We start from the raw sequence: 16,873 nt of genomic DNA, 5'->3' as shown, positions 1-16,873 counted from the left end.
TTTCTCATGAGGGACCCAGGGGCGGGGGCGAGGAAGGGTGAGGCGGAGGGAGTTCCTGGGAGCGGGGGGCGGAAGGGAGAGAACATTTCTTCATGATTCGGCGAATGTCATCAAACCGCGAGGTTACCTGCTTCTTCCACCAGGGAAGGAAACAAAGGTGACGAAAGAGGGCCGATGAACTTCGAATGGGGAGTAATTCCCTTTCTTAGGCATGTTTTAACGACAAAGGTGACGTGTAAAGTTCAAAATGCAATACTTCAAAGGTATTGGCAATGAAGTCATTTTGGCTCTCGTGGCTCCTACTTTTATATTTTTGATCTTAGTGGCCAAGTTCTTGTTTGAACAGTTTACTCAACCTAATACCAACAGGTAAGGTTCGTTTTGAAACATTACACTTGTTATTTTTTTCAAGTTTTAAATGTCAACATTGTTCTTGTTATTCTCTGTGCCAATTCTGTGATATGACAATTATCTACACTTAGTGAAACCAAAATTATTACATTTCAATTTGCAGCAATGGAGATATGTCAACATCCCGAAGAAATTGGACCGATTGGCTCCCTGCTTGGCTGTACCAGCCGGATACTGAAAGTCCTAGCGAAAGTCCTAACAGTATGAATTTTATAAAGGAAATTATGTGTGAACTCTAAACTACATCATGATTTCTTTCATGCCATGTCGTTGTGACTTCTCGTTACAGGAAATCGGACTCATTTTAATACAGATACGTGTTCAATCTGCATTGGTCAGTTTAAGTTCCCATTAGAAACAAATTGTGGCCACCTTTTCTGTGGTAGGGATCATTATCAAAGCCAAACATCTGAAAATCCATTGCTGTTTAATGAAGGTCCTGATTTTGCCTTTTTTCCATCTTCTCCTAGGCCCATGCATATCTGCTCTGACAAGTCATCAATTTGCATTACGTGCTGTACGATGTCCACTGTGCCGACAGTCTGTAAGTCTTTCTGATCAAAGGGCATGTTAAGTCGCTTTGTGTGAAATTTTCAGAAGACATGGTTTTGTTTGTACAGGTCTCTATATTTTATGAATGCTTCTCAGAGGAAGAACTGCATACTGAATCTGAAGAGCGAAACTCAATTAGAGAAATGGTTCAGTATTATAATCGTAGATTTTCAGGACAGCATTCTTCTGTAAGTTGTTCTAGTGCATTGTTCTTTAGAGACTGATGTCAGAAGCATAGACTCATTGGTAATTTTTACTTCTCTAATTTTTTTCTATTTTTTACAGCTCTGGTCTCATCTTCGTGACTTTCCTACAACAGTACGTCATATGTGGCGAGAAATTTTGCGATCTGATGGAGACACTGCTCACACAATATTCCGTTTGCGAATCGCTCTCTTCTTTGCGGCAGCTGTCATGTACTTGGCTTCACCTCTCGACTTGGTCCCTGAGGCTGCCTTTGGTGCACTTGGGCTTTTGGATGATGTTATGGTGGTTGTTCTCCTTGCAATTTACCTCAGTATCTTGTACCGACGATTAGTTGTGAGCAGGGGACAGGGGATGAATCACGTTCTCACTTGAATATCATTTGAGTAATGTGGACTTGTCATGGAAATGTGTATTGGTTTGGGATCAACATTTTGTAGTTATTTGCCTAGTCATTATGTGATGAGAACTTTGTTTTTCAAAGAGTTAAAAAGCATATTTCAGTTTGCCAAGCAACATGATTCGTATTCGAATGAGTCCATTGGGGTCACTTCCTCATAGGTTTTCCTTTCTTGTTACACCCTACTATAGCGTTTGATTTTTAGCTTATGACCTTCATTGTTTTAAGCACCTCCTTCAGTTCTGTGAAAGCTGTAACTTATGTAGTGAATGTTTTAGAATAGCTTAAAGACTTTGTGATGTATTTATTAATCATATGAAAAAGAGATTTTTTTTTTCCAACTCTAATTAATAGAATGTTTCTTTTAACTTTGTGAGACTGATGTAATATTTTTAAATGTATGCTACCACATGTTAGGAGTCCAACAAAATTATGTATGGTATGTAAAATCTAGGTCAAGAATTCACCCTCTTGCTTCAAGGTAGATAACCTTTCCTTTCTGAATAACATGTGCAATAAAAATAACAGAAATAAATTAGTCAGATCTGGTTGCAAAATTTAAACTAATAATTGTCTTATAAAATTAACTTTATTTATCACAGACAGATCATCAAAAAATACTCAACAGTTTTGAATTAGGTAAGGAATACAGATTCTCCAAGTATTAAATATTTTAAAAGGCAAATAAACACAGACATAGAACTTTACAAGAAAGACTTAAGGAAAAGCCAAGATCAAACTTCAAATGATCTCTCATCGCAATGAACCCTCCATAACAAGGCGATAAGCACCAGGTCTTATTTTATCTGCATGCGCTAGAACCATTCGGAATGTAGCATCATCGATGTGAAGAGTTGAACACAAGTGGCGGATGGTAGGATTGTCGGTAATGTTCTTGGGCCTATCTGTTAATGGTGGAACACTGTCATACCAAAGAAGCCAACATTATTAGAACTATTCTTTAGTTGGATAGTGCTTCTAAGCCAAAGAGGCAAATGGTACATACCCATTCCAATGGATGACACTTAGTAGAGTCAAAGCCAGTTTGTGCAGCTGCTGCATAAATATTGACACAACTCCAGCCCATTGATGAGGAGGCAACTGCTTCAAGTCACGTACTAATCCACGAACCAAGCTGGATTCTTCCTTGAAAACTATCATTACACTCCTGGTGTGCAGATGAATATAACAATTAATAAGTACAGTAATTTACAATCAAAATAAAAACATGACACAAAGTTTATATTTCATAAGAAATGAACCTTACTCAGACTGATCCCCTTTGCTCTGGTGTTGGTGAAGGGGCAAGCCTTGACGAATTGCTCCAGCGATCCCTGCACTCTTACTGAGGTCCACCCAAGTAACAGGCAGGGGATTGTCAAGGAGTTCTTCGGTACTTAAATCACGGCATCCAAATTCATCCAAAAGCAGGCCCTGAAATGCAAATTGTGCAAGTTAATGCCTAACACAGCAGTTTCTCTCTTATTAGTACTGAATTGTACAAAGATTTACCTGAAGGTAAAGTCCAATCTGAAAGGTGTAGCGTTGACCAGAGCGAACAAGTCTTGAGCAGCAACGAGCCTCCTCATCCATGAATAAAGCAAGGAAAGATATCATCTGAAGAAAGAAAAGATAAACAATTGAAAATAACAAAAATAGTGAAGACCTTAAGTCATAAGGTATCCAAAAATATAAACAAGGAAATGACAAGATATTGATGGAAGCACTTACAGAGTTTATGTCGGTTGTGTTGTTTCCCATCACAATAGTGCAGCCAGAGGTCTGCAGGTGGGATGTGACAGCACGCTCAACAATTGGATTTCCTAGTGTGCTTGCAGAGAGATACGACTGCAGTGCACACAGCTCTCCTAAACCATTTACTTGTAGTGAAATAAGCATGTTACACATTTCCACCATCCAAGAATCAACCATAGAGCTTGGAGGTATTTCAACACCTTCCAGTCCTTGAACATCAGAAACCTAAAACAGGACAAGAGTCACAAATGTTAATACACATACCATAAATTGTTTTTAAAAATGTTGCAAATGCAAACAAGTAATATTTCACCCACCGAAAGCAAAAAGTCAGACAATCTCACAGAGAGTCTTTCAAGCCAATGCTGACAAAGTTTTCGAAGTGGCAACAATTTTGAATAATTGCTGTACTTGACAAGCACTGCCAGAGAATACGGAGATGACCCACTTAGAGGAACATGAAACATTAATGACTGAGCCACCATATCCAAATCTGGTACGACGAACATTGCACTTGTGTTCTCCTCTGGTGTCGAGCTACCAGTCACACATGTGTAGTTAACTGTATGACTAGTAACATACTTGATAGCTTTCATGAGCAAAATTTTGTTGACTTTTGATGACATTTGGTGTGGGCACGAAAATTGACAGGCTGCTTTAACACTTCGAGGGGAAGTGAATTTCATAACTTCCATGTCAGAGGAACCCTCACTTTCATTGACATTTTCAGGCAGCCAAGCCCGTATTGTCCTTGGGCCCATAATGTCATCCCATCGAGATAATACCATTGCAGAAATAATAGAGTCATCATCATTCGGCAGCACATGAGAACAGATGGATATGCAATGCAGGTCAATGCTTGGATAGTCATTATCAGCTGAGTATGTGTCACTGAAGTCAGAATTTTCTTCATTTGGTTCTGGTGACATCCTTAATACTTCATACTTAGATGCAGATTCTGCTGGTAGAGGGTTTACTTTGATCAAATGCTTTACTTCATCTTGCACTGTACTTGCTATGTTGGCACTCATGGCTACAGAACGAATCATTGGCGGTGACAAATCACCCTTTCTCTTATCAGATACAGCTTTACCAACAATCTCACAAGGTTTGTGACAGTTGGTTTCATCCATAATTGACGAACTATGATTAGATACGGTGAACATAGTTCAAATCTATCATAAATTACCACCGAGATGAAATTCCTAATACACATTCCATATTTTTACAGTAAATGATGTCGTTCATAGTAGGAGAGATATTGGACCATCTCTTTCATATGGAGGCAATGCATAAAGCATATGCATTTCGTTAGTCTGAAACTAACTGTAGTGGAATGGAATTTTGTGTGAGTGTGATGTGCATCCTGTGTAGGACAAAGAAAGAAGCATTAGATAATTTTTTCTCCTATTTGGAGAAGAATAATATGGCCTGATCATAGTTTGGGTAATGGCCCAAATTCTATAGACTTTCTACAAGGCGTTTCCTCCTTCCCCCATAACATTGATTTGTTGAATTTGTTTGACATATGACAGAATACAGTGACAGGAAACGAGAGCAAAGCAGAAGAGGATGGGGGTGACATACAAAACAGATCTTAGATCAAGTAAATGAGGGAGACAATTCGAGACAATACGAGAGGTGGAAATACTTTAAGTTATGCTCCATTACAGAGGATAGAGTTTATTCAACAAACAAATGTCATCAATCGAAACCTGCAAGTGCAGTCAGATTGTCAGGTTATGTTTAGGAATCTACGAAAAGTTTTAGGACATACCTTTCACGTTCATTTCAAACACAGTTACTAATGCAGGGTTTTGTGCAAAGCTGATCTTGAAAGAGTGAAAATGGAATACTTCATGGTCAACGTAAAAATAATAAAAACTAAAACAAAGAAGGGGCTGATGTGATGTTGTAGTTTGAAGAGATTGGGACCGGAAACCCCCCACAGTTCAAAAAAAATACTGCGAATATACCTCTTTCGGTTGTCGTGCCTTTAACTGTTTGGATGCTTATTGGCACTTCCGGAACTGACCAGCCTAGCAAACAGCCGTTCTAGGGAATTCCGCGTACGATTGGCAATTTACCATGGGAACAGCACGGCACAGTTTTGCTGTATATTAAACGCATTGCATTGAAATACATTCCAGATGTCTGTCTAATTCACTGCAGGGCTTCTATTTCTATCGTCTTCACGAGTTTTCAGTGCAAATTCTTTTTTTGGGGGTTGGCAACGTTTCACTCGAAAAGTGGCCAACAGAACGTTTTGTACAGGAACCACGAGAAACATAACCTGGGATTGGGATTTGTGTTCAGTGTCAAATTTGACACGTCGAAACCGGTTAATTTTCCTGACTATGCGTTAGAGCTCAACGAGTCCTTTTGTTCAGAACAGTTTCCGTATGTAATGCTGTTACAATGATGTACACCTTTGCTTTGGACAGGTCATGATCACTAATCATAACAAAGTAAGTCTAACTTAAAATTTTTCTCTCCTTATTTTTCAAAACTGTCCCTTAAATCGAAGTGTACGGTGTAAGCGGTGGAATGGAATGGCTTTTAGTTCTATTCGCACTTTGAACTCTAGATTTTGAGTATTATAAGTAATTGTCGCACCTCTATTGGTTTTGAACTCGGTTCTTCTTGGTTTTTACTGTAGCGTTGGAGTTGTAAATAAATGATGAAAGGTACTGATATTTTTAAAAAAATTCAGAATGTAGTTCATGAACTTTCCATTGTTTCTCTTACTCATTCATTGTGCACCTTTTGCTGAAGCCCTTGATATTCTAGTGAATTTCACCCAGCAGTGACTTGCTTTAATTCAATGTCAAATTTTACTTGATCGATTTTTCAGTGTGCTGTGTACTGAAGTTTTATCTTCTTCAACTGAATAACTTTTCTTGACATTTTGTTTGGAAGTAATGCTTTAGTTGCTTGACATGGTATTTTGCCAAATTTATCATTGAATAGCATTGCATGATACCGGCTTTTTTAAAATAGCCTCTGTATAAAGTTGGTTGGAAAATTTTATTTTCATTGATTTAAACTAATACGCTTTGCACAAATTTCTTTCAGCATGCTTTAGAGGTGTTGGTTGTAATGGAGGTAAGTACCTTGCCGTTGCCGTGCCCCTCTCTATAAGCTCTATCCTACTCTATAAGCATTATCTTGGTATCTTAACAATATGTCAGAAATTTTTTGACATTTATTTTATACTTTTTTTTGGTCATATGATGAAGGAATTAATATCTTTGAATGCTTAGCCAGGGGCCTGCCCAGTCTCTAGCTGAGCTATTTATAGTGCTGGCATAGTGCCCTGCTGGTAATGGCCAGGATTTTATGATGAGGCCATTGTTGAGGCAGCTTGTTTAAAAGGGACCTTTTATTTATCACGTGTTTTCATTTACTTTGGAAAGAGTAAGACAGTGGTCTCTGAGATTTTACGTTTAATTATTAGTTAATTTATTTATTATGGTAGATGTGTCATTGGGCTTGCATTTTCTTAACATTTTATGATCTAATCCATGTAACCTCATTCCAATTTTAATAGTTGACAATTAATTATCTGTTTTTGCTTTTTGTCAGGGCTTTTAAGAGCTGAGGAGAATTGATCCTACTCCCATTGTTCCTAATTCTAACTTGTGTCTTCTGTAGGAGCTGAATTTGAAGAATGGCTGGGAGACCCTCCCCCGGTAACAGGAAGAGTGGACGACGTAGAAGAAAACACAAAGCAAGGATGTCAAATAAAGGTGATGGAGAAGAAGAGGGTGAGGAGGAGGAAGGAGAACAGCTTTATACCATGGATGATGATGACACTGTTCAACTGGTGGTGAATTCAGAGGTGCTCATTGAATTTTATTGATTTATGTAATTTTTATTGAATGTTTACTGAATGTTTACTGAATGTTTTCTAGCATCCTTCAAGGAAAAAAATCAAGAGGAAAAAGCTGCAGATGCCAAATAGTATTGAGGAGGACTCTGTTGCAGAGAATGTCTGGCTAACAACCATTCAAGTTTTTGTACCCTTTCTCGTTGCCGGGCTGGGTATGGTTGGAGCTGGTTTGGTTCTAGATGTTGTGCAGGTACTTCATTATCTCACTTTTTTTTTGGCATTCCCTTGGTTATCTTTGCATTGTGTGTTTATTGTCCAAAACATGTATTTCTGATCTGCAGCATTGGGATGTATTCCGAGTTGTGACTGAAGTTTTTATATTAGTACCTGCTTTATTGGGCCTCAAGGGAAACCTTGAAATGACTTTGGCATCACGTTTGTCAACCCAAGCAAATTTAGGCATTATGGATAGTCGCAAAGAGCAGTGGAAACTGATAGCTGGCAATATGGCTCTTATTCAGGTGAGTACTTTTAATAAATTTACAAACTCTAATTAAGTCTTCAATCACTAATTACAACATCCATTTTCTTTCATTCAGTGTCAAGCCATTGTAGTTGGGTCTCTAGCTGCCATTGCTGCTGTTGTAATGGGCTGGATACCGAATGGAGAGTTTGAATTTGACCATGCATTGCTGCTTTGTGCTAGCTCCATGCTAACTGCTTCCCTTGCCAGCTTTGTTCTTGGTAAGTTTCAACCCCCTGGAAATATTTATAAAGTATTTATTGGCATAGCTAATTATTTGTTGACTGAATGTCTTTGCCAGGTATGATTATGGTGGCTGTGATTTTGTTTTCTCGCTGGGTGAACATAAACCCAGATAATGTTGCCACTCCAATTGCTGCAAGTTTGGGTGATCTGACTACTTTAGCCCTGTTATCATGGATTGCATCTATGTTATTTGAAGCCATAGGTAATACCAAAGACTGTTTGTATTATTTTATTAGATAGCTGAGTGAATAGGGTTTGTCTGAATATGATGAGATGAATTATGTATGCTATGCTAGGTCAAAACCATTGGTTGGCACCCGCCATAATCCTGGGATGCCTTTTTCTTACACCATTGTGGGGCTATATTGCTGCCTCTAACCATTACACCAAAGAAGTTCTGGACAGCGGTTGGACTCCAGTCATATCGTCCATGGTTATAAGTAGGTAAGTTTGATTGGAATGGCATCATAAATGTACTCTTTGCTTTACTTTTGTGTTGATTATTATTTGAAACCTGCTTCCTTTTTTTTTTTCAGTGCTGGAGGTTTAATTCTGGATTTTACTGTGAGTAATTTCAAAGGAATAGCAGTATTCCAACCAGTGATCAATGGTGTTGGAGGAAATCTGGTTGCTGTTCAAGCATCTCGCATTTCAACATCTTTACATCAAAGAGGACATCCCGGTTATTTTCCTCCTGGAACACCTGCCCTGTGTCTCAGTCCATTTGCTGCCTTCTGTGGTTCAGGTTTGTTTTTCATGCTGTATTTATGTCTTAAAATTGTTGCTTTGTTGCCCTTTCAATTTACATTGTGTTAACTCCCTTGTAGGTAGCCATTCAAGAACCGCAAGAGTACTTCTTGGTATGGTCATCCCTGGACATCTTATATTCTCCTACACTATCAGCTATTTACATGCTGGACATACTTCCTTCACAGCGATTTTTATGCTAATCTATCTTGCAGCTGCAGTTCTTCAGGTGAGTTAATGCACTATGCCCCCTGAGATTATAATTGCTGTTTTGTCACAATTTAATTTAACTTTTTTTTTCCTCAGGTGATACTTCTTTTGTACATTGCACATGTGATGACTCTTTGGATGTGGAAAGAAGGAATTGATCCAGACAATTCTGCCATACCTTACTTAACAGCTATTGGTGACCTCTTAGGAACTGGCCTGCTGGCTTTGGCCTTCCAGTTACTGTATTTGATTGGTGATAGAGACAGTGATGTGGGTGACTGAGAGCATTGCTCGTTTAGAGACTGAATCAGAGCCTGTGATGAGTTTTGTGGGGTTGTTTCCAAGTGTGCCTCCGATGTATTTATGCATCTTAATACTTAATGTTTTATGTGTTGATAATGTTAAATGTGCCAGTAAGTGCAGCTACTGCACCATTGTTTTTAATATAAAAAGCACATTGTGTTCCATAGAGGCCATGATACTTTTTAATCAATTGTTCTTTACCCTCATTTAATGTTCCTAGAAAAATTGGTATCATCAAATTTTCCTTGAAGTGGGACAATCCCATCTTATTCTTTCAAGTGAAACTCTGTACCATACTTTATGCCAAATCAAATTTTGCTTTTCCTTCATTCTTTTGAGTAGAAGAGGATTAAGGGTAAAGAATGACTGCCTAATGTTAAGTACCAATTTCTTTGGTATCCTTGTTATTCTTGTTTTCTTTTTTAATGGGTGCTTAGTGTGTTTTCACACTCCCCTCTGCTATGTTTTGAATAATGAAATGTTTTAATATTTCTCCTACAGAGTGACTGTTTGAATTTTAGAAACCCTTACCTGCTTTAAGAGGAACTTTTTCTGTACTTGATTATCTGAGTTGCAGTGTTTTAAGTTTTGTTTTTATTGTTATAATTTCAATAAAAAGTGTATAAAATTTAAATTTGTATTTGACTGATGAGACCTTATCCCTGAGCCTCCAGAACTCAAAACGACCTACTCTTTGGCGGGTGCGCTGTACCTCAGGCAGAGAGACGTAGCTAGTACCTTAGTCTCCGGTATATCAGGCACAGAGTCGGACTGGCCCCCAAAAGGCCCCAGCGGATAAGACCGCAAAAGGCCCCCGATCATCATTATGATTTTACCCAACTTTGTGAGGCTACTGCTCCCAAACTAGTTGCGGTCAATAGCCTTCCCGATACAGGGTATGAAAGAGTAGGGCGGCCTTTTACGGCTACTAGATTGGACACAGTGGCCGCCCAAAGTCAGCAAAATCAGCAAATTTCCGAAATTCGACCACTTTTTGACCAACTTTGGTCCCAAAATCGTTGCGGTCAAAGGCGAAATCGTTGTGGTCAACGTCTTCCCGATACAGGGCACGAAAGAGTAGGGTCTTAAGAATACTAGGGCGTCGAGGGCGGCCTTTTACGGCTGCTAGATTGGACACAGTGGCCGCCCAAAGTCAGCAAAATCAGCAAATTTCAGAGATTCGACCACTTTTTGATCAACTTTGGGCCCAAAATCGTTGCGGTCAAAGGCGAAATCGTTGTGGTCAACGTCTTCCCGATACAGGGCACGAAAGAGTAGGGTCTTAAGAATACTAGGACGTCGAGGGAGGCCTTTACGGCAGCTAGATTGGACACAGTGGCCGACCAAAGTCAGCAAAATCAGCAAATTTCCGAGATTCGACCACTTTTTGATCAACTTTGGTCCCAAAATCGTTGCGGTCAAAGGCGAAATCGTTGTGGTCAACGTCTTCCCGATACAGGGCACGAAAGAGTAGGGTCTTAAGAATACTAGGACGTCGAGGGAGGCCTTTACGGCAACTAGATAGGACACAGTGGCCGCCCAAAGTCAGCAAAATCAGCAAATTTCCGAAATTCGACCACTTTTTGACCAACTTTGGTCCCAAAATCGTTGCGCGGTCACAGGCGAAATCGTTGTGGTCAACGTCTTCCCGATACAGGGCACGAAAGAGTAGGGTCTTAAGAATACTAGGGCGTCGAGGGCGGCCTTTTACGGCTGCTAGATTGGACACAGTGGCCGCCCAAAGTCAGCAAAATCAGCAAATTTCCGAGATTCGACCACTTTTTGATCAACTTTGGGCCCAAAATCGTTGCGGTCAAAGGCGAAATCGTTGTGGTCAACGTCTTCCCGATACAGGGCACGAAAGAGTAGGGTCTTAAGAATACTAGGACGTCGAGGGAGGCCTTTACGGCAACTAGATTGGACACAGTGGCCGCCCCAATTCAGCGAAAACTGCTACTTTCGGAGATTCAATCACTTTTTGCTCAACTTTGTGACGTTACTGGTCCAAATCCGAAGGCCCCGGCAGATTTTTCTGCCAGTCCGAGCCTGATCAGGCCGAGGCACAGTGTGCAGTGTCCGCCCGAGGGGTAGGCAACCCATCCAACGCCTCCTTGGTCCTAGTTCGGGGAGTCCTGCCAACAGATGGCGCCGCGGTCTAGAGGCACCAAAGGCACCTGCCGACAAGGCTCGCGGTGCGGTGGCTTCTTCGAGGTGCGACGGCACGGTGTGGTGGGGGCAGTGGGGGTCGTCCCGCAGTGGGGGTGGGGGCCGCGAGCCGCGGCGGCCGCGAACGCGATCCGGTTCAGCTTCAGCCGCGCCGCCCCGCCGCCAGCCGCCCAGTACGCTTCCAGCAGCGCAGGGCGCCGGGCCGTTCCGCATTTCCGTGGCACTTGGCTGCGTGCTGTTAGCGAGTTCGCGAACGACATATCGCGTGTGTCTGTGTGTGGGTGCGTGCGCCTAGTGCGCCATGTCGGTGCGGTGCTGTACGTGATGGTGCGGCGCGGGAAGGCCGGGGGGGCCGGCACCATGACGTTGCGCGAAGAGGGTGCAGAGGATACGGGCGGCAGTGCCTAAGTGGAGTGCTATGTGAATTTGTGAGTGGTTGCGTGTGTGTGTTAGTGAGGATTAGTGTCGGATACCTGTGCGGCGCGCTGCACTGCGCTGCACTGCGCTGCATTCTCGCACGGCCAGTGAGGCCAGTGCACCCAGCCACGCTTGCCGCCTTGCCGCATGACATCCGTGCGGGGCTCCCTCCGCCGCAGCAGGCGGCCGGGGCTGCCGGGGTCCACGTCGTTGGCGTCGCTGACGTCGCCCCAGGGCCGCCCCTCGCTGAGCTCCCTGGGGTCGCTCAGCTCCCTGGGGAGCGGCGCGGACGACAGCTTCCACGGCGTCCTGGACTCTCTGATGGGCGAGGGCCACAGGATGCAGCCCAAGTACGCCCTCGAGGACTACATCTACGAGGTGCAGGCGCGCGACAGGATGGCCCACGAGCACCTGCAGCACCCGCACCGGGAGAGCGCGGCCGCGCCCGGCGCCGCGGACGGCGACGACGTGTACGCGCAGCTCCAGCAGAAGGAGAAGGACCTGATCCTGGCCGCCGAGCTGGGCAAGGCCCTCCTGGAGAAGAACGAGGAGCTGAGTCGCCAGAACGAGCGCATCGCGGAGGAGTTCTCGCAGAAACTTGAGGTGGGTCCCTTTTCCCTTTTCGCCTCGCGAAGCATCGCGCTGTCGCACTGTCGATCAATTCGTCATTTGAATTCCCTCTGCCGCGCACTGCCGGGCCCGAGCACCGCTTTTCTCTTCTCCTGGCCTCTGGCCCGCGCTAGCCTGCGCCTGGCGGCCTGGCGCTACGCAGGACAGGTGAGCCTAAGTGACAGTGTTGCCTGCCAGCTCTGCCAGGCGGGCCCTCCCTGCCTCCCATTGTCTTTGTGCGCGGAGAGAGAAGGAAAGAGGTTTCGTCCCGTCACCGCGCGAACCGGTGCGTGACTGCGTGACCCCCTCGCCGGACTCACCGGCGGGCTGGGCCTGGCGGGGCCGCTCCAGGAGTGGTTTGGCCAAGACTAAGACACGGGGACGGCGGCGCTGGCGCTTCGGCCGTGGTCCAGGACCCTTGGACGCACGCGGTGCGCGGAGCGACCGCGCGGTGCGGTGCGGTTCAGTCCGCCGGGATGGGTACTGGGCGCAGTGCAGCGCAGTGTTGCCAGCTCGGCGCATGCGGTTCTCCTTCCAAAACCTGCAGGGGCTCCTGCTCCTCAGGTGTGGAAACGATTGAACGTCGCGGACTGCTCGCGTTGCCCCACGGCCCCCCGCTGAAGTGCGAGAGGGCGGCCGTCGGGGTCAACCCGTGTCGTGCCGCGCCATCTGATTGGTGGTCTCAATGACCTGGATCTGGATGATCTGGATCGGCCGCGATGACCAATTAGGGCCCAGACAGACGGCGGCCCCTCCCCCGCCCCGCTGTGGTCACTCTTTGTCTACCGGGGTACCGCCAGGGGGGCCTAGGTTGTCTGCGATCCCGACTGCAGACTGATTACGAGACGCTCTGTCCCCCACTCGCGTAAGTGCGAGAAAGACCGAGCGACGAAACCGACTCTCGGAATCAGTCTGCTGTCTGCTGGAGGCCAGAGTCGTGTCTAAGAAACTGGGCCCCAGTGTAGCTGCCCCCACACCCAGCCCGCCGAGTGTAGCGAGGCGGCGAGTGTCTCACTCAAAGCACGCTTTGCCGCGGCTGCCGGGCTGCCTGTCTACCGCACTGTAATACGTCAGAGCAGAGATAGAAGCCCATTCACCGGGCGAGCCGACCGCAGATGCCGGACGTGGCGCTCCACGCACATGTCGCTGATGAATCGATTGTAATCTTCGATATCTCGATCATCGCGCCTGATTGTGGCGCGGCACGGCCACACACTTCTTGGTTGCAGGCGTACACAGTAGTCAGTCATTCCGTGTAGACAAACTGAAGCAACACGTGGGTTTCCCTTTCTCTCCAAGGCATAAAATTAGAAATTTTGACAGCAGCAAAAACGGGGTGCGGTACGCCTCGCGGTGCGCGGTGTCGGTGTGGCCGTACAGTAGGGTCCGCCTTGACGACGGCATCCTGGTCCTGCTGGTCCTGTGCCGTCCCGGCCGTCCCGGATCGGGGGCCGAGCTTCGATGAGTCATCTAGACTCGGCGTCACCGTCCGGCCCGTGCTCATTGCCATTCGGTGTCGGGCGGGGCGGGGCGGGGCGGGGCCCGGTTCACCTCGCTGCCGGTCCTGCCGGCCGCTGCAGCACTGAGGCAAGCAGGAAGGCGTCTGGGTCTAGAGGCTCTAGAGGGACTTAAACTACATCTGCCTGCGGGGGATCGTGACCGATCGTGACCGGCCGGGCCGCGCTGTTCGCTGCACAGCCTGCACAGCTCACGGCTCCCATTTTGCGGCGTTTCAAAAGTTGGCCGACGTGTGCGGCGCGGTGGCGCTGGCGCCTATTCAACTTCGCCGTCGTCATCGTCGTCGTCATCGTGGTGGTCGCGGTGCTGCCTGCAGCAAGGCCTGCAGCGCGGAGCCTTCGGGGATAACCTGGCCGCGGTGTTACGACCACTTCCGTAATCACGTGTACAAATCACGCCGAATCATGCCACTTTGACCCCCACCCACCCGCGCTGCAGTCCCGCTGTCCTGCCGGCTGCAGTCCCCGGGGCCCCAGGGAAATGGCCCCTCTTTGGGGCCTCCGGTCCCCGCCGTCCGCGCCGTCCGCGTCGTCCGCCCGGCCAGCACGTCCACCGGGACGCTCCTCCGGTGTGAGGGCAATTTGGACTTCCCCGGCGGGCGGCGTCCGGGCGGTCCGGGCGGCCGGATGACGCGCTGCTTCGGGGCGAGCTTGTGCGCCGTGGCCCTGCCGCCCTGCCCCGCCCTGCCCCTCCGTGTCGTCGTGGCGGAGGGAAAACGCCGCGTCAGTGCCGCTGCCCCACGCTGCCTGGTGCCCTCCGCGGCCATGCCCTGCGCCCTGCTCTGCCTGCAGGCTGATTGTGTGCGTTGTGATGTGGTGATGATTAGGCCTGCCCTTGTGGGTGCATAAAAAGGGCGGGCCGTCTGCTGCAGCCACTCGGTAGACAACAGCTGATTTCATGGGGGCGGAAGTGGTCGAAATGCCCACCCCTCCCACTTCCCCTTCCGACCCTCCCGCCCGACCGACCCCCCACGACGACGGCGTCCTTGGCCGCGGGCCGGCCGCCCTGTCAGTCAGGCTCTCCCTTTCCTTCACCCCCCTGGGACCCCCTCGAGGGACCCTCTGCAGGACCCTCGGACCCCCGCGACCGAACCGGACCGAACCCCTGGGCCGAGCCCCTGGGCCGAGCCGCGGCCTTGGCTGCTGTTATTGCCAAAAGCACGAACCGATGTGGTGGAGGCGGCGGCGGCAGGTGGAGACCCCAGGCGGGTTTTGAGTTTGAACGGTTGCAGGCAGTGATACAGTGTACCCGCCCTTGCCTCGCCACCCCCGCGGCCCACGGCCCACGCGCCACTGCGCAGGAAGGCGTGTACCGCGGCCTCCACGGCCTCGACGCTTTATCAGCGCGGACACCTGTGCCGTGCGCGGTGCCGTGCGGGAACTACCACGGGCACCGCCAGGTTAGGGTACCCTCAGAAAACCACTCCCATATTCGGACAGCAGCACCTTTGGGGGGGTTTTCACTGAGTGTGCGGCTCGGCTGGTGCACTGTGTGCCTGGCTGCAGGTACTGCACGTGAGTGCGCGTTAAGCCCAGCAGATTGTTGCCGTTGTTGTGTCGGCCCGGTCGCCAAGCGACGATCGATTAGCCGGTCGTTGGCGGGGTGGGGCGGGGCGGGCACGCACGCGACGGCCGCGAGGGCGCCGTGGAAAAACTGGGCTGGGGTGCGCGGGGGCGGGCAGGGCGGGCGTGCCCCGACCCTCGGCCCTCGGCGTGGCGCCGGTGGCTGAAGGACGCCGCCCTGGCTGGCCTGCCCCCGTTCGGTGGTTGACGTGGAGGCCGTGGAGGTCAGCCAACGACCCCGGCCGCTCCGCGCTGCTCCGCGCTGCTCCTCCCCTCGACCTCGGCCTCGTCGGCGAGGAACCGGAAGGCCGCCGGATTCCTCCGGGCCTTCGGCATGCCGTCGTCCACGCCGTCGTCCACGCCGTCGGCGCGAAGCGCTTTCTCCTCTCCGGAGTCCTCCAGGAGCTTTGGAAGCAGAGCGAGCAGAGCTTGAAGCGGGCCAGGGCCCCGCCAGGCCCGCCAGGCCCGCCAGGCCTGCAGGGCTCGGTTCCTCGGTTCGCTCCGGTACGGCGACGACGCTTGCCGCTCCGGCAATCCTCGTCGCGGCGCTTGCCTCGGCTTGCGTAACCCGCGCGGCCAGGCCCGGCCCGGCCCGGCCACGCTCGCGTTCCAGGTTCCAGCGACGCCAGCCACGCCAGCGACTCGCTGCGTTCCGTCTCGATGCTGTGGGGGCGTCGCGACGCCGCTACCGCCACCGCCACCACGCCCTTGCCCCAATACAGGGCGGCTTGCAGGCCTTGCAGCCGCGGTTGCAGCACCGCCCCGCCCCGCCCCGCCCCGCTGCGGTCAGCCCAGGAAGCCAGAGCCCAAAGCCGCGCGCCGTTTGGTTTGGCGGGCGGGGCGGCCGCGGCCAGCCTTCGGCCCCTTCGGCTCCCTCGGACAAACGTTTCAAAAGGCAAACATGGGGCACGGCCCGCACGGCCTGCACGGCCAGCACGCCGATGAAGACGCAATCCGCTAGCGTGGCGCGGCGCGGCCCCCGCTTGGTGGCCCTCGGCGGCGGCCTCGCTCCCGGAGTCCCGGAGCCGTGGCGGCGTCATGTGTGGCCGCGCCCGCCCTGCGTGTGTGTGTGTGGGTGCGAGATTGTGTGGTCCAACGACCTCTTCGGCTCGCGGTGCGCGGCTCACGGTGCACCTGCCGCACGGCGCACAGCATGCCGCTCCTCGTCCTGGCCACGTGGCCGCGTGGCCGCGCTCTGCCAATGCTACTCGGACGTGGCGCAATGCCTGTCCGGAATAGCAGACGGCGCGCCGGGAAAGGGCGGGGCGGGTATCACGGACAGGCTATGCGAAGAACGGAGTATCAGAAGAAAACATCTGCGCCAGGACAAACAATCCGAAGAGATTTGCAGCAGAGGAGAACCGACTTTAGAGGTGCAATGCTGCACGTCGGGCAGAGCAAAACCAATAACCAACTCC

The 16,873-nt window shown here is 49.1% G+C and overlaps 3 protein-coding genes across 7 annotated transcripts; 2 read left to right on the top strand and 1 right to left on the bottom strand.

The window, feature by feature from the left end:
- The first annotated feature begins 48 nt into the window (after positions 1-48).
- LOC117651776 (E3 ubiquitin-protein ligase RNF170-like) lies at positions 49-2,115 on the top strand. Its single transcript, XM_034396113.1, has 6 exons — positions 49-369; positions 515-612; positions 701-793; positions 882-955; positions 1,032-1,151; positions 1,249-2,115. Exons 1-6 carry the CDS (start codon positions 248-250, stop codon positions 1,540-1,542), a joined length of 801 nt encoding a protein of 266 aa, XP_034252004.1. The 5' UTR covers positions 49-247; the 3' UTR covers positions 1,543-2,115.
- LOC117651772 (guanine nucleotide exchange C9orf72-like) lies at positions 2,114-5,294 on the bottom strand. Its single transcript, XM_034396101.1, has 7 exons — positions 5,100-5,294; positions 3,640-4,688; positions 3,299-3,547; positions 3,080-3,184; positions 2,835-3,001; positions 2,574-2,735; positions 2,114-2,489 (listed from the first exon to the last, which is right to left on the bottom strand). The coding sequence occupies exons 2-7, from the start codon at positions 4,486-4,488 to the stop codon at positions 2,321-2,323; spliced, it is 1,701 nt and encodes a 566-aa protein (XP_034251992.1). The 5' UTR covers positions 4,489-4,688; positions 5,100-5,294; the 3' UTR covers positions 2,114-2,320.
- A 270-nt stretch (positions 5,295-5,564) lies between these two features.
- Positions 5,565-9,817, top strand: LOC117651773 (solute carrier family 41 member 1-like). 5 transcript variants are annotated; one of them, XM_034396102.1, is made up of 11 exons: positions 5,565-5,790; positions 6,398-6,427; positions 6,977-7,163; positions 7,237-7,404; positions 7,496-7,675; positions 7,754-7,898; positions 7,979-8,125; positions 8,220-8,367; positions 8,460-8,668; positions 8,751-8,899; positions 8,977-9,817. In XM_034396102.1, exons 3-11 carry the CDS (start codon positions 6,993-6,995, stop codon positions 9,160-9,162), a joined length of 1,503 nt encoding a protein of 500 aa, XP_034251993.1. In that variant the 5' UTR covers positions 5,565-5,790; positions 6,398-6,427; positions 6,977-6,992; the 3' UTR covers positions 9,163-9,817. The 5 variants fall into 5 exon arrangements, with proteins under 5 accessions (XP_034251993.1, XP_034251994.1, XP_034251997.1 ...); XM_034396105.1 differs by having other exon boundaries at positions 5,583-5,722; XM_034396103.1 differs by lacking the exon at positions 6,398-6,427.
- Positions 9,818-16,873: the final 7,056 nt, after the last annotated feature.

Source organism: Thrips palmi, unplaced genomic scaffold (genome assembly GCF_012932325.1).
Source record: "Thrips palmi isolate BJ-2018 unplaced genomic scaffold, TpBJ-2018v1 HiC_scaffold_6, whole genome shotgun sequence".
Taxonomy (NCBI): domain Eukaryota; kingdom Metazoa; phylum Arthropoda; class Insecta; order Thysanoptera; family Thripidae; genus Thrips; species Thrips palmi.
This window is presented reverse-complemented; position numbering and strand designations above follow the sequence as displayed.

Coding starts and splice junctions, on each gene's coding strand:
- LOC117651776 (XM_034396113.1), top strand. CDS start 248: ATGCAATACTTCAAAGGTATTGGCAATGAAGTCATTTTGGCTCTCGTG. Junction 370..514: donor ACTCAACCTAATACCAACAG/GTAAGGTTCGTT, acceptor TTCAATTTGCAG/CAATGGAGATATGTCAACAT. Junction 613..700: donor TCCTAGCGAAAGTCCTAACA/GTATGAATTTTA, acceptor TTCTCGTTACAG/GAAATCGGACTCATTTTAAT.
- LOC117651772 (XM_034396101.1), bottom strand. CDS start 4,488: ATGTTCACCGTATCTAATCATAGTTCGTCAATTATGGATGAAACCAAC. Junction 3,185..3,298: donor ACACAACCGACATAAACTCT/GTAAGTGCTTCC, acceptor TTCTTTCTTCAG/ATGATATCTTTCCTTGCTTT. Junction 2,490..2,573: donor AGTGTCATCCATTGGAATGG/GTATGTACCATT, acceptor TTGGTATGACAG/TGTTCCACCATTAACAGATA.
- LOC117651773 (XM_034396103.1), top strand. CDS start 6,993: ATGGCTGGGAGACCCTCCCCCGGTAACAGGAAGAGTGGACGACGTAGA. Junction 8,368..8,459: donor TCGTCCATGGTTATAAGTAG/GTAAGTTTGATT, acceptor TTTTTTTTTCAG/TGCTGGAGGTTTAATTCTGG. Junction 8,669..8,750: donor TGCTGCCTTCTGTGGTTCAG/GTTTGTTTTTCA, acceptor ACTCCCTTGTAG/GTAGCCATTCAAGAACCGCA.